Genomic DNA, 14,054 nt, shown 5'->3' on the forward strand with positions numbered 1-14,054 from the left:
AAAACAAGAAATAACATTACAGCAGAAATAAACATGTTTACAGCCTGGTACAAAAAACTTCTGTTATAAAGAGCTAATTTTATTGATCATGATAACTGTACGACGGGTGAATTTTTTTATAACACACCTGTTTTAATTATTTTAAGCCTTAAATCATAGGGGCAGGCTCAGTTGATTGACAGGTGGATCCTGCTAGACGTCAACACAGACATACAGACACTGAGCTTAACTTCACCTGTTTGTGTTGTTGGAGCCTTTAGAGGACAAATAATCTCTCTGTGGGATCAAACATTTATTTAATCATCGGCCAGTAAACAGGAGTCAGGAGTTGTTGACTTTTCCTCGGCGAGATTACAGCGGACCGTAGTGATGAGAAGATTATTGAAGTTTCCCGTTACGTGTCGGCTCGCCGCTCTCTCACCGGGTGAGGATACTTCTTTATTCTGATAACTAAACACCTGCAGTCAGTCACTGTCACAAACAGAATCTCCTCTGTGGGAAACCACGAAGTTAAACCCGCTCATTCATTATTTATACAGTCTATGGCTAATAACCGCACGCTGAGGAGCATATAGCCTAGCTTCTTAGCCGTTGCTGACTGATTCATGCGGCCCGCCCACAGAGCTCAGCCACAGGCTTCAGCTCGCTCGCGCTCCGCCTCTTTGCCCGCCTCTGGATTAGCCGGCTCTGGCATTTCCAATATGGCGACCCCCAGCGCTGGCGCATTTCCGGCCTCAAACGCTTCTTCAGAAACCAATGGGTGACGTCACTGAGACTACGTCCATTTATTTATACAGTCAGTTATACAGAGGTATTTTACTGTGTTACAGTATTTCACCCAGACGATGGCGCTATAATCTCGCTAAAGCTTCACCACGGACATGCGCCATCATGATCACCAGTGCAGCCGCCATCCTCACAACAACAGCAAACTATGAACTGTCAGAAATGTTCATGTTGCCGGACACGTCTGTCAATAAGTTGAACTCTGGATAACTGCCAAAGGAAAGCCTGCAGACATGCGGACACACAGAGAGTCTGCATCAGAGCCCTCACACACTCGGTGATTTGACAGTGAGACAGCACGAAGCACTCACACACTTACCCGGAACGCTCGAAGTCCGTGAGTGTGGAGATCGGGATTTAGACAATCAACGTCACCACAGGCTGAGCTTAACTACCGCACCAGCAGCTATCTGGATCACAAACTTGACATCGTGAAAACAGATCTTTTTATTAGTGTGGCTGTTCAATACAAAGCTCTGACTTTTCTTTGGACTTGAGTTAAAGCAAGTGGCACGATGTCTCACAGCCCATCGGCCCTGAAGCGCTAACAAAAACCTTGAAGCCACTTCCTGAAGTGTTTTAATCACTGGAGTAGCAGTGACACCAACCCCACCTTAACGTTTTACTCTCCCTTTCATGTTATCTTCTCGCTCTTTGGTGGTTTGTGGCCCCGATTCATAACGCTTAGTTTAGCCCCCTCGATTTGCATTTAGCAGATAATTCACGCTCTGTAAAACCCTTTTTGAACAATAAACTCTGAAGGTTTATCGTTCAGTGTTCAGCCTGCCTTGTTCCTTTGTCTGCTGTGTGTACACTGATGCTCTCCGTCAGATCGCACTCTGCTTTACAAAATTAAATGTACTGAGAGCTACAGTGCACATCCTGGTCTCCAGCTCTTGACAAAGTTTTCTGGATGTGTGTGTGTGTGTGAGGAGGAGGTGTACAACATCTGAGAACGCCTTCACACCTGAAGCCAGGATCCTCTTCCCTTCAGACGAGGCTCAGGGGAGCAGAACGCCCAAGCACCGCCTGACAAATGACTCATTTTCTCTCTGTGCTCCCTGAACCCTCACTGCTTCTTTTACTCTCCCTTCTGTTTCTTCTCCTGTTAACGTGTGGGTGTGTGTGTATGTGGCCGTGCATGTGTGTGTGTGTGTGTGTGTGATAATTTGTGGTTAGGGGGGCTTGCAGAGTGTGGAAAAGGGAATTGAATTTATGGCCCAGACTCATCAGATGATGGCAGGTGGAGAACATTCTGCTGAATGTTAAACGGCCTGTCAGCACCACCTCAGAGGGCTGCCTTATCTGTGTGTGTGTGTGTGTGTGTGTGTGTGTGTGTTTGTGTGCTTAAGACAACCTCTGCAAGTCCTCTGCAGTCTTTGTGTGCCTACTGACCCGCGCCTGTGTTTATTTCAGACTTTGTCTCTCTCCAGCCGTCCGTCTCGTTAATAGCCAATCTGAGCTGGAGTCGGGAACAAAGAGGAGACAGTGTTGTGATCGTGAAGAGGGACGAGCAGCCCACGCTTCTTTCCGTCTTCCTGACATGTTTTCATTGTCTTGTTCAGAGGGGATTCGGCCTGTGCCCCCCCCCTTCTCCTCTCCCGGCCCGCCAGCAGAAGCCACGTTGAGCTTCTTCCGTCAGACCGTCCTGGAGGAAATCAATGCGTAACCTGCGGCGGGTCTTCACAGCCTGGCTGCTCAGGATTCTGTCCAACGAGGCCTCCGTCCAAATCGATGAGGACTTACGCTCGGTGTCTTTTGTGTTGTACGCTCGTTTTGCAGGAGTCAGAGGGGAAAGTCGACTTGGAGCGATGTCTTGATTTAGCAAGCAGAAACTTTATTAAATGAGCTCTTCCAACGTTTGTGATTGTCCCTAAACCTTTTCAGCATGACGGAGCCGTCTGCACAAAGTCAGCTCCGTTAATAAGTGTGTTTTAACCCCATCAAACAGCTTAATGTGACACGTAGATTAAAGCGCTTTGAGTGCAGTCCAATTACCATTTTACAGTCACTTAAAGACTTGTTGCCTTTCGATGAGCTTTATTGGCTCTTGCCCTCTCGATGGCTTTCAGTTTAGGCCTATAAAAAACACAGTTTTGACTGAAATCTCACATTTAGTGGACATGAAATAAGAGGAAGGAGAAGAAACTCGTCATGATCCTCTTTGAAATACACGATGTCGCTCTGGACAGATTAAAGTAAATTACTGGAGGATCAGTGAGAAGAACAGCAGCTCATTACAGCTGTAATTGTCACGGGTGTGGGGATAAAAAAATTACCCACAAAGGTGCTTTAGGATGAAATCAAACTCAGGTAATGTAAGAATCACCCCAGCTCTCATGGGGAGCTTTAGGGTACGTCTTCAGAGCCATCTCATTTTAGTTTTTCAGCCTTCTTTGAGGAGTCACATGGGGGCTCGCATGACTGTGATCAGAGGAAGGTAACAGGAAAAGATGTCCTCTTTGCAAAGTACCCGACGACCTGTTTCTCTCTGACCTCCTTTTTTCCCTAAATCTCCTCCTCCGTCTCCTCTTGCATTATTTGTTGGATCAGGCCGAGTGTTTTTCACTCTGCGCCGGCTGTTTTAACTGAAGCAGGTAGCTGCCACGCGGCGGACAGATCGATACTCCAGGCAGCCATGCAGGTCTCAAAGCAACCGAGAGAAATGTAGAGAAACGTGGAGGGAGGAAAGAGACGACTACAGCAGAGCAAACACAGCAGCAGCAGCAGGATTTTAGCATTCAGCGCACTCTGTGACTTTGCATGGGCTTATTTTATTGGGCTCTTAATGTCAAGTTAGAAAATGACTCCTAATCAATATGCAACCTTGGATAACCTCCTCAGCTACGCCCAAACACTTTAGCGTTGAGATAAACAGGCTGATTATAACGATGGATTCCAATTCTGATTATGTTTGACAAATAACGCCAGTTTCTCCTCTCGCTCCTCCTCCCCCCTCTCCTCAGGATCCTGACCTACTCCTACCTGCTCTCCTTCAACGCCTGGCTGCTGCTGGCCCCCGTCGTGCTGTGTTACGACTGGCAGGTGGGGAGCATCCCCCTGGTGGAGTCGCTGGGCGATGTGCGTAACGTGGCCACCGTGCTGCTGGCCGTGGTGATGCTCGCGCTCTGCCTGCACTGCGTCTTCTCTCTGCAGGTAAGAACCACAAAGTGGAAAGTACGCCCTCCTGATGCTTGTCTCTCCTCATTACATCGAGCATTTTCCTCATTTGGACAGTGGGAATGAGTGTCAGAGCTGGTAACACCCCAGAGGTAACGTGTTTCAAATTAAAACCACATGGTTACATCAGGAGAGCAGCAGTGGCAGCTCAAAGCTTCTGAATGTGAAGTGAACACAGTGCAGAGCACACAGTAGAAAAGGTTTGAGTGAGTTTGCAAAAGCTTCTTTTGTTTTATCGAAGCTCAGAATCAGATCAGCTGCCGGAGAAGTTGCCGTGAAATTTACGGAACATTTCAGGGTCCGTGCTGCACGATAGCTCACACATCCTGTCGGGGTGAAACAGATCACAGCAACGCTTTCACTTCCATTTTGTGCTGCATTCATTCAAGAACTAATTTTGCGTCAAACTAAGACTAAGGTTCTTAACCTGAATGTGGTGCATCATGGGTAATGTCAGTGTGTCTGTGGGAGCTGGGTGGATAGGGTGTCTCTGTGCAGCGTCTCTGTTCTTGATGTCTGACTCGACGCTGGAGGACGGGGAGCAGCTCGTTCTTCCTCTCGGCCTTCACACACTCATCATGCTGCACTTTGTGCTGTTTGTTCAGCTGCTGCAACAAGTTAGTCGTGTTGCTTTGCGGCGCAGACGCAGGTTTCATGATATTCTTCTTAACGTCACTTAAACCTGAAACACCTCCAAACAAGCGCTGACGAGCCGTTTCAGGGGACCAGCTCTTCGTCTTCTGTTCCAGACGTTTGACTTTAGTTTCTGTTGTTTACTCTTCCTCTCTAAACTGCTGCTGCGAGGTCGGCACTCTCCATCGCCCCCTGGAGGAGGGGCTGTTAGTTTAGGGAGCGCTTGATTTGATCTGCAGCAGAGTTTTCTACGGGCGGAGCGTTTTAAACGTCAATATCAGCGTCAGTCATGTTTATTTAATCGTGAGAAGACAAAATCATGATCGGGATCAGTATTCCATTACTCGTGCGGCTCTTTAACACTGTGTCAGTTTGGAAATCGTCCTGTTCTTGCATCTGAAGCTCTTCCAGAAAACAGCTTTTTAAAAGTAGTTTTCTTTTCGTCTTGTGGACCGACCTGACTAACCTGGAAATATTTACAAATCTGCATTAAAATGTTTTTGTTTCAAATAGTTTTTTACACATTTATTACAATAAAATCAGGTTAAAATCTGTTTAATTTGGGTTCACACTGGGGATGCACGATATTGGATGTTTTGCCGATATCTGATATGCCAATATTTTCCAACCCTTTTCCATTTCCATACAGATATATTAGGCACATGTTTTTTTCCACCTCATTGCAGAGAACATCAAGTCTCCCCTGCAGTAGAATTTATATCATGCCTACTCTTACTGTAGTGGCCTGCTGACAGATGCAGAAGTAACATAATACAGTGCTTTTTAAAATGTGCACATTCACTGAGCAGTATAAGAAAACTACTTAAACTTAGGTTATGTACAAAATGCCAGATTTATTTGTGAGATTTTCTTGTTTTTTAGAGAATCATCAAGCGTTTAGGCAGAATTAAAGCGTTGTTTTAGCGGTGGAAAATATCGTGGAAACATGACTGATATCTGTCCGATGCCAATATGTCATTTTCAAGACATAATCTGCAGATACCGATATCGTGCCGATAATATCGTGCATCCCTAGTTCATACAGCTGTAGGAAACCATAAAACAGGCTGTAATGGCTGCAACATACTCCATGATGGGTCAAAGGTCGTCCACTAAAAGTTCTTGTTGTTCCCACTGACAGGCTCAGATTGTTCTTCTAAGTGTGTGACAACATGACAGAAAGGATCCCTACAGAGATAGACCTTTTTGTTACAGAGGAAGATGATTGTTTTAACCACACACAGACGTTACATCGCTCTCTGCACACACACCAGACTCCATTCATAAAAACACTGATTTTAGCTCTCAGATAAAAACAGTTGCTGGTCTTCTGCTGCTTCGACCTGAGAGATTAGCTGCAATCTACTGGAGCAATTCCAAATTGTTTTTGCACCTTTCAGTCATTTAAACCCCGACATATGTTAACATCGGCCATGTTAAAAAACACCTGGATCACCCTTTAAAATCCTGAACGTCTGCCAAGTGTTCACTCAGAGCAGGCCGGTAAGCCTAATGAGGATTTTGTGACCGTTTCTTAGAGCGACTTTACGATTATTAAAGTCATATCAGCTCCTCGTCTCCGTGTTGGACATAATGAGTCTTTTTGAATGTTCCACTAAAGAGCACAATGTGTATTTAAGGAGCTATTAATCAGCGAGCTTTCCGACCCCAAAGGGACTCTTAATTAGCGCTTCATTAAAGGCGAGTGAGCTGGAAAGGTCAGCGGAGTCAGGCCTCTGGGCGTTTGAGACACATTCTGTTTCAGACGTTTGCAATAAGAAATAAATGTTTGGAGGCAGTTTTCTCTTCCTGTGTCGTACACTAACATTCCTACAATGACTCTAGTGGTGACTGCGTTGGCTGTGCACACTCTGAAGTTAAGGGGCATAACCCTGCACAACCCACAGGTTATATCCACATCGTTCTTATTGCTTTATATTTTCAATCCAGCCTCATCTCACACACCTGCTGTTACCGTGGAGACAGACCTCTCTCTATGAAAAGTGTGTGTTTGTGTGTATATGTACAGTGCGATGTCTATGGGGAAGTGGTTTTCACTCTCAATCAACACCTCCTTCTTGTATTACCTCCTCTCCTTCCAGAGTGCTTTACGCTCATTTCTTTTTCCCATAATGCCTCTCTGCTTATCTGCGTCTTACATTTCAGATGATATTGGGTTCAAGGAGTCTTTATTGAGCTGTGCTGCGGTTCTGGAGAGAAAAACATTCCTCAAACAGAATGTTTCTTGGCAGAAAGACATCATTTAGTCACAGAGAATGCTGCCAGGTGTTGCTGTGTCTCTCCTCTCAGGTTACTCTGCAGGTTTTCAGAAACTTTCTCTGCGAGGAAACCGCCTCGGCTCTTTGATGCTCGGGATAATTTCACTCTGAGAAGTCAAAATATTCACAATCATTTTCCTTTCATCCATCAGAGCTTCGGTGGAGCAGGAGAGAGAGCTCTGCGCTCCTGAATGCACAAGCAGAATCATTCTATTTGCTCAGAACATTTTGTACGTGGAATTTTTTCCTTGAATTAGATTTTCTCTGAGAAGCAGATTTTTCTGCACCGCCTGAAAAGCAAACATGATTTAAAGTCTGAGTGTGACCCTGATTCAAACAGAATATGTGTTTATAAAAAGAACACGCTTCACATATTATAAAGATGCTTTAAAAATGTAGAACTTCTGACAAAGCAAGGCCGGACTTTTCCCTGCTTCCAACTAGTCTTTATGCTAAGCTAGGCTAACTGCTTCCTGGCTGGAGTTCATATCTAACATTAGGGCTGTGACGATTCTGAACTTCTGTAACCGCGGTGAAACCTTTGCCCGCTGCTCTTCAAATATTTCCATCCATGAAGCAGCTCGAGCAGCAAAGTCCTTCCTCCTTCCTTCACTCACTGTGGTGGAACTTTCTGTATCCTTCATCCCGATCATCTGACACACTCTGAGCTGCCGTGTTCGCGTGCTTTGGTTCCACGTGCACGTAACGTCGCTGAGCGTTTACCGGCCTTTCCTCGGACACAGGTTCAGCTCGACTCCTTCTGTCCCTCTCTTGAGGTCAGCGGAGAAGTGTCTGACTGCTGCAGCTCTGCTTTTTGTTCTGCACACTTGACACTGCAACTAACAACTATTTTGATAATCGATGAATCTGTCCATTTTTTATACGATTAATCGATTATTAATGACGGACAGAAATACTCTCCGTCAGTTTTCTCTCCATGTTCTGATGTTTAATGAAGCCGGGCGTTAGCTTTATCAAGAGTTAGCATTAAATTAGCTTTACCAGTGGCATTAGCTTGTTAACAGCTTTACTACTACGGTCTTCTGTCCTCCGCTGCTTCATCAGCGGCCTGGCTATGGGCCCATCACAAAACACAGAGGAGAGAAAACAGACAGAGTTTCAGTCCGTTACGTTTGTTTTTACATGAACGTCAGAAACCGTAATCGTGCGTTTGTCCGTGTGAACAGACACTAATCTACCGGAGGCGGACACATCATCAGCACTGCACAGCACACGGATACTCTTTGTCAGTACCCCATCCGTCCCGGCTGCCCGATCCGTTCTGTGCATGCATCACTCGACTTGAGAGAGTTGTGTTCGTGTGCTGGCGGTCCAATTGGCGTGTAACATTAAATTAGAGAGTTGTGTCATTGGGTTGGCTGTCAAATTAACACAAAATTTGTGTAACGTACAAACACAAACAAAGTAACCCATGCAGGCATCGGTATACCCGCAACTCCCGCGTTCTGAAAGGTAAGACTGTATTTGTCAAGAGAAGCCACAAGAACAAACAGCAAAACAATTTGTGAAGCAGTTATTTTACCTCAGACCGGAGATATTCTTCTTTTCATCCTTGTGTTTGCGTACACACCCGTCTGCGTCATGAATGTAATCGTTCACATACTTGTCTCTGCACTACACGTGTTACTGGAGGATGCCTCTAGAGGGCGCAGCAGAGAGCTCAGGCCGTATTCAACTACTGTATGTGCAGGATGGAAACATCAAACATGGAGACACTCGAGTTGGTTACTGTGATGTTCATCACAGCAGAAAAAGCGACAGTCTGCTCCGTCCCCGCTCCGTCTCTCCAACATGTTCCTCCGTGCTCGGACGTAACGCTCCTGGACTTGTTCCATTTAGTTTTGCAGGTTTCCACGTCGACTTCTAAAACAGAACTTATCTGTCTGCAGCTGTTTGACAGCATGTTTGTCTCTGTGCAGGGGCAACGACACATCGTTGTCCCTGCTGCTGTGTTGACCCTGTCACATCCCCTCTGCCTCCACACTGCCTCTACTGGTCATGTGCAGACTGCATCTTCCTGTGCACGTAGTGTTCATTTTGGAGGACGTGCACAGCGGACGCTTTGTTAAACGCGTAATTAAAGCAGGTATATCTCCAGCTATACAGAACACGGCAGTTGCTAACTCGCAGCTGCCTTGATCTGGCATTTTTTGTGTTGTGTAGAGCAGCTACTTCTTTGTTATGCAGGGGAAAATTATTCCTTTTATGAATGGAGTCTGGTGTGTTTGCAGAGAGCGATGTCACGTCTGTTTGTGGTTAAAACAATCATCTTCCTCTGTAACAAAAAGGTCTATCTCTGTAGGGATCCTTTCTGTCATGTTGTCACACACTTAGAATAACAATCTGAGCCTGTCAGTGGAAACAACAAGAACTTTTAGAGGACGCACTTTGATCAGGAACATTTGCCCACCCAGTATTACATTGCAGCCTGCAAGCTGAATCCATTTCTAAACTTTTTGCCATTTTAAATGTACCAAAATGTAGCTTTGAGGTCACTGCTCTCCATCCTCTTGTTGGTGATCTGATTCATGAATTTAAATCAGTCAGTCTGCATGTTTTTCGATTATTCAGTCCTGCAGTCCAGTTCTGCATGAAGCACACAACGCTGACCCCTCTGCGACCCCAGGAAGTAATTTGCGTTCCAGCGTGCCCCGTCCCGCCCTCTCCCTCGACCCCAGCGTGCGACTGACTCGGCGTTTACGACCTCGCGGAGCCTCAGTGGACTCTAACTTCACTTCCTTCCTGCTCTAAAGGACGGGAGAGGTTGCACTTTAAGTCAAGCTCCATTTTTCGTTCACAACACCCACAGGAAAACACCGAACCTGCTCTGCAGAAAGGAAGTCCGTGACCTGCTGGAGCACACACACAAACACACGCACAAATTCAGAATTGTGTTTGGAAGCTGGCGAGGGAGAAGTGCTCTGGATGAATTTGGCAGGAACTTGTGGTAGTTAAGGATTGTCTGTGTGCACTTCTGTTCAGCCGTGTTTGGGCCTGTGTGTGGAGGTTTGAGCCTGCCAGTGGTCAGTGTTTGCATGAGTGTGTGTTTGTCTGTGTGATGCCAGGCGTTTCTGTGGTTCTGGCCAGCCTCTGCAGTGTGGGCTGCAGGTCTTCATTCAGTTTCTGTCTTCTTTCTCTGGATGACCCAGCTGGGTGCAGTCGCAGACGTGTGGAGGGAACATTCATCTGTCAGTCAAAATTAGAAAGAGCTTGTTTAAAGTCGTCAGACGGCCATTCTAGTGTCTGTTAGAATTAAAAAACATCTCTGAGTGGATTTCTGTTTTTGGGAAAGAAGAATAATTTCATTGATTTTTTTTTAATATAAGAGCCAAATGTGTCAAACCCTTCCTATCCAAAGTTTGGTGAGGATAGATGCTGTCTGCAGAGGTTGAAGGTCATCTAAACAGGATTAATACATGGACCCAACATACTGCTGTTTCAGAGAACTAACGCAAATACACAAAACATATCCACATTTCGCGCACTGTACACTGAAGATTGTGTTTGCAGCAGGAAATCTGTGAATGTGTCTCATGTGGAGACAAACTGCTGATTATGAGCCTAGCTCACTAAAGGACTGCGCCGCTTTTGCGCTAAACTGTGCAAGTGAGACACTAATTCTCAAAGTACACAAAGGGTTAAATGCACCTTAAACTGCGCTGCAGAGCAAACAGCGTCTCTGTGCTCCAGTGCTGCATATTTAAATGAGTCATTATGCAGACATTCGGACCAAATTTGGTCCCTATATGTAAATGAGCCTCGTGGCAAAAAGCACCTCATTCTCAAACAGCAGCGCCGGTTAGAGGGAAGTATCAGCGTCTGCAGAGAGCTGGTGGGAACTGCGGCGCAGTGTTATAAGGGCTGTCACGCTCTGAGTTTACACTGATCATGACGACACTTCCACCTCTGTGGGACCAAAAAACACACAAATACAGTCTGTTAATAATATCTTGTCATTATTGTATAATCGGGAGATCAATCAGTCCGGGGCTGTGCGAGGCTCGACCCCGGCACACGAGCACACTTTGTCCACATGTGAGGAGACGGCCTGGAGCCGTTACGCAGGACGGGGGTTATCATGTGGACGAGCTGCTGCTGCGCGCTTGATTAAAAAAATGGAGCTGCGTTACAGACAGTTAAACTAGCAAACACCTGACGAGTCTGAGCTTTTAAATAAAGTGTTAAAGAGCGGCCCCCTCCTCTCCCTGCTCATCATGGATGCAGCTGAGCTCCGTCAGTGTGGAGCTCAGTTAATGCATGAGAGCAGAGAGGAGCTGCAGACAGCTTCTCTCCACAATCAGACACAAAACAAGTACCGCAGATTAATACTAATTATAAAAGTAGATTGGAACAATGTGAACAGATATTTTCATCAGATAAACGCAGGTCCTTCCAGCCGCCAAAATGCAAACACAGTCAGACTCAAAGTTTAGAAGCTGCTTCACACCTGTGAGAAGGAGCTGTCTCTTCTCCCGGTGCCTCCTCACTAACAGCTGTGTGTGTGCACGGTTATGTATAAGAAGTCAAAGACGAGGCTGAGACAATTCTTGGCACATTTCAAGAAGCATTTTGTTCACCTCAGATATCCAGTGATTGATCGATGGGGGTCAACCTGCAGGTGAGCTCCAGCTTTGCATGCAAAGAGCCCAGACGAGCCTCAACAGTTTATTCATAATTACTGGATAAAGAAGGTGAATAAACAGAGGAGATCTGAGGTGATGAAAGAGAAGAAAGATCAAAAGACTGAAGAAAGGAGGTGATGAAAGAGACAGTAGTCTGATGCAGGTAATTAGGACGGTAGCCAACGATCAGCATAACCAACCGACCGACTCCAGTGGAAACAGCAGTGATGACGTCTTTGTTTTAGTTTCAGGTGATTTGACTGTTTTTTTAAGTGTCCTGTGAGCGTGTCCTTTTAGTCGGCCGTGGAAACCACTTCAATAACCTCTGGATGTTGTTCGTGATTGAGGGTAAGACAGGAGGAAAACTGACGGATCGATTGGAGCGGCGTGGTTAAAGATGCAGACTCAGTGCAGGACTGTAATGAAGAGGGAGCAGAGCCTGAAGCTCTTCATATACCAGTCGATCGAAATTCTCACCTCATGAGTTTTTGGTATTGATCGAAAAATAAAAACGCAGATACAAGTGTCTGAAATAATCTTCTTCTGCAGGATGACCGGGCTTCTTCCCCGAGTTAGGAGCTCAGAGCTCGGAGTGGGAACCTTAAAGGAGCTGCTTTAGAGGTGTAAGCTTCTGATAAAGACATTTCCTGGACTCACATGACTCACGTGTTTCCCAGACCTGGAAAAGTAGTGGAAGAATCTGAGTGACTAAGTTTCTGACATCATCAGGGACCTTCCTCTGGGGCTGAGCAGTATGCAGAGGAGGCCTTAACGTCGGAGATGCCTCCATTTTAACCTTGTGCTGCGTACAACGCTGGCTGAGTCATGAACGTAATCGTTCACATACTTGTCTCTGCACTACACGTTACTGGAGGATGCCTCTAGAGGGCGCAGCAGAGAGCTCAGGCCGTATGCAACTACTGTATGTGCGGGATGACAACAGATGAGGCAACACTCGAGGAGGTTACGTTCATGTTCATTCTGACTCCTCAGTGGCCCGGTGACTAACAAAACTCAGGCGACTGATGAGCGGTGGACAGAACACACTGTCTGCACCGTCCCCGCTCCGTCTCTCCAACATGTTCCTCCGTGCTCGGACGTCACGCTCCCGGACTTGTTCCCATTTAGTTTTGCAGGTTTCCACGTCGACTTCTAAAACAGAACTTATCTGTCTGCAGCTGTTTGACAGGCATGTTTGTGTCTGTGCAGCGGATCAACACGTCGTGCAGATGTGGATCATTGTGGACTTGGACTATCAGCTCGTCTTCAGAACTTTCTGCCCTTGTTGTCCCTGCTGCTGTGTTGACCATGTCACATCCCCTCTGCCTCTACACTGCCCCCACTGGTCATGTCCAAACTGCATCTTGCAGCCCTGTAGTGTTCATTTTTGAGGACGTGCACAGCCGACGCTCCAAACAGACGCAGTTCACATGGGGAAGCCATCATACGCACGTGAACGCAAAGTATAAAGCAAGTTTATCTCCGGCTTTAGAAACCAGACAGTTACAATTGAGAAAATGAGTGATGGGTATCGTTAGCGCTGAGACTTTCTGCTGTTTGTTCCTGTGTCAGTTTCCCTCATTCAGCGATGGAGGATGGGTTTAACCTCTGACTTCTGCTTACGTTAGCCACTGCAGAGGAAGCTGGGGCTGCTGCTTGACTGACGCTGTAGTAGGTAAGATGGAGAAGAGAGCGGACTTTGCTTCAAAATTTGAAAGATTACAACCTCCAGGTCCCTCCCCCTTTCTCTCCGTGGCGCTCAGTCCTGCCTCCAAAGACCTCCCCGCAGAGGAGGCTGTCATGTGCGCTCAGGCGAGTAACCACGGCAACTGAAGAAGCCAGATATACAATATGGCGGACACACCGGTAAAAACGTGAAATGACTGCAGCCGTTGTATTACACCACCAACACTAGCGAAGCAGATACACATCAAACCAGCGGAGTGTTTTTGCTGTGAACGGTAATCTACAGCTAATTCTATTTAGCAAAACCAGCAGCACTTAGTTTGCTAACAGAGACTGTGGAAAAAACAGAGCCAGCTAAGCAGTAACTCACTGATGTTGTGAACATTTAGCCGTGAGAGCACAGGCACACAGAACTATCAGGAGAAAGTCCGAAACGGTCACACTGCCTGGACATGTCACAGAGATATGTTCAGCCACACCGCCATGAAACAACGCTGAACAGCAGCCGCATTGAGAACAAGCTAACGTTAGCCCGACTGCAACACCAACGTAACACAGCGTCACAGTAACCGCAGACATCTGAGCCATGTGAAACAAATACAGCAGAAATGAAGCTGCTGTAACTCAGCATCGCTTTTTGATCCTCTCAGCTCCCGTAGCTCTCTCCACCTCGGACATGCTGCTCTGTTTACTTTAGTTTCTGTCTCGGTCCAACTCTTTCTCTTTAGCTTGCTTCTCCTCATTTCTCTCCTTCGGTGTAACGCTCTTTGTAGTGTAAGCCTCGTTGGCAGTGGAGGGACGGGCAGTTTGTTCATTCCTTTTCAGCCTCTGTGGACAAAAACCGGCT

General features: G+C 46.4%; 1 protein-coding gene across 1 annotated transcript in view; it reads left to right on the forward strand.

Annotated features, from left to right (window-relative positions):
- tmtc1 (transmembrane O-mannosyltransferase targeting cadherins 1) overlaps positions 1–14,054 on the forward strand; it is a 116,276-nt gene that overhangs the window by 66,559 nt on the left and 35,663 nt on the right. Inside the window, exon 7 of the mRNA XM_069671120.1 lies at positions 3,753–3,942. Within this exon, the coding sequence (XP_069527221.1) occupies positions 3,753–3,942 (190 nt within the window). The remainder of the gene's footprint in view (positions 1–3,752; positions 3,943–14,054) is intronic.

The sequence above is a fragment of the Semicossyphus pulcher genome, unplaced genomic scaffold, assembly GCF_022749685.1.
Source record: "Semicossyphus pulcher isolate SPU_LCO1_2020_fin unplaced genomic scaffold, fSemPul1.0.p SCAF_20, whole genome shotgun sequence".
NCBI lineage: Eukaryota > Metazoa > Chordata > Actinopteri > Labriformes > Labridae > Semicossyphus > Semicossyphus pulcher.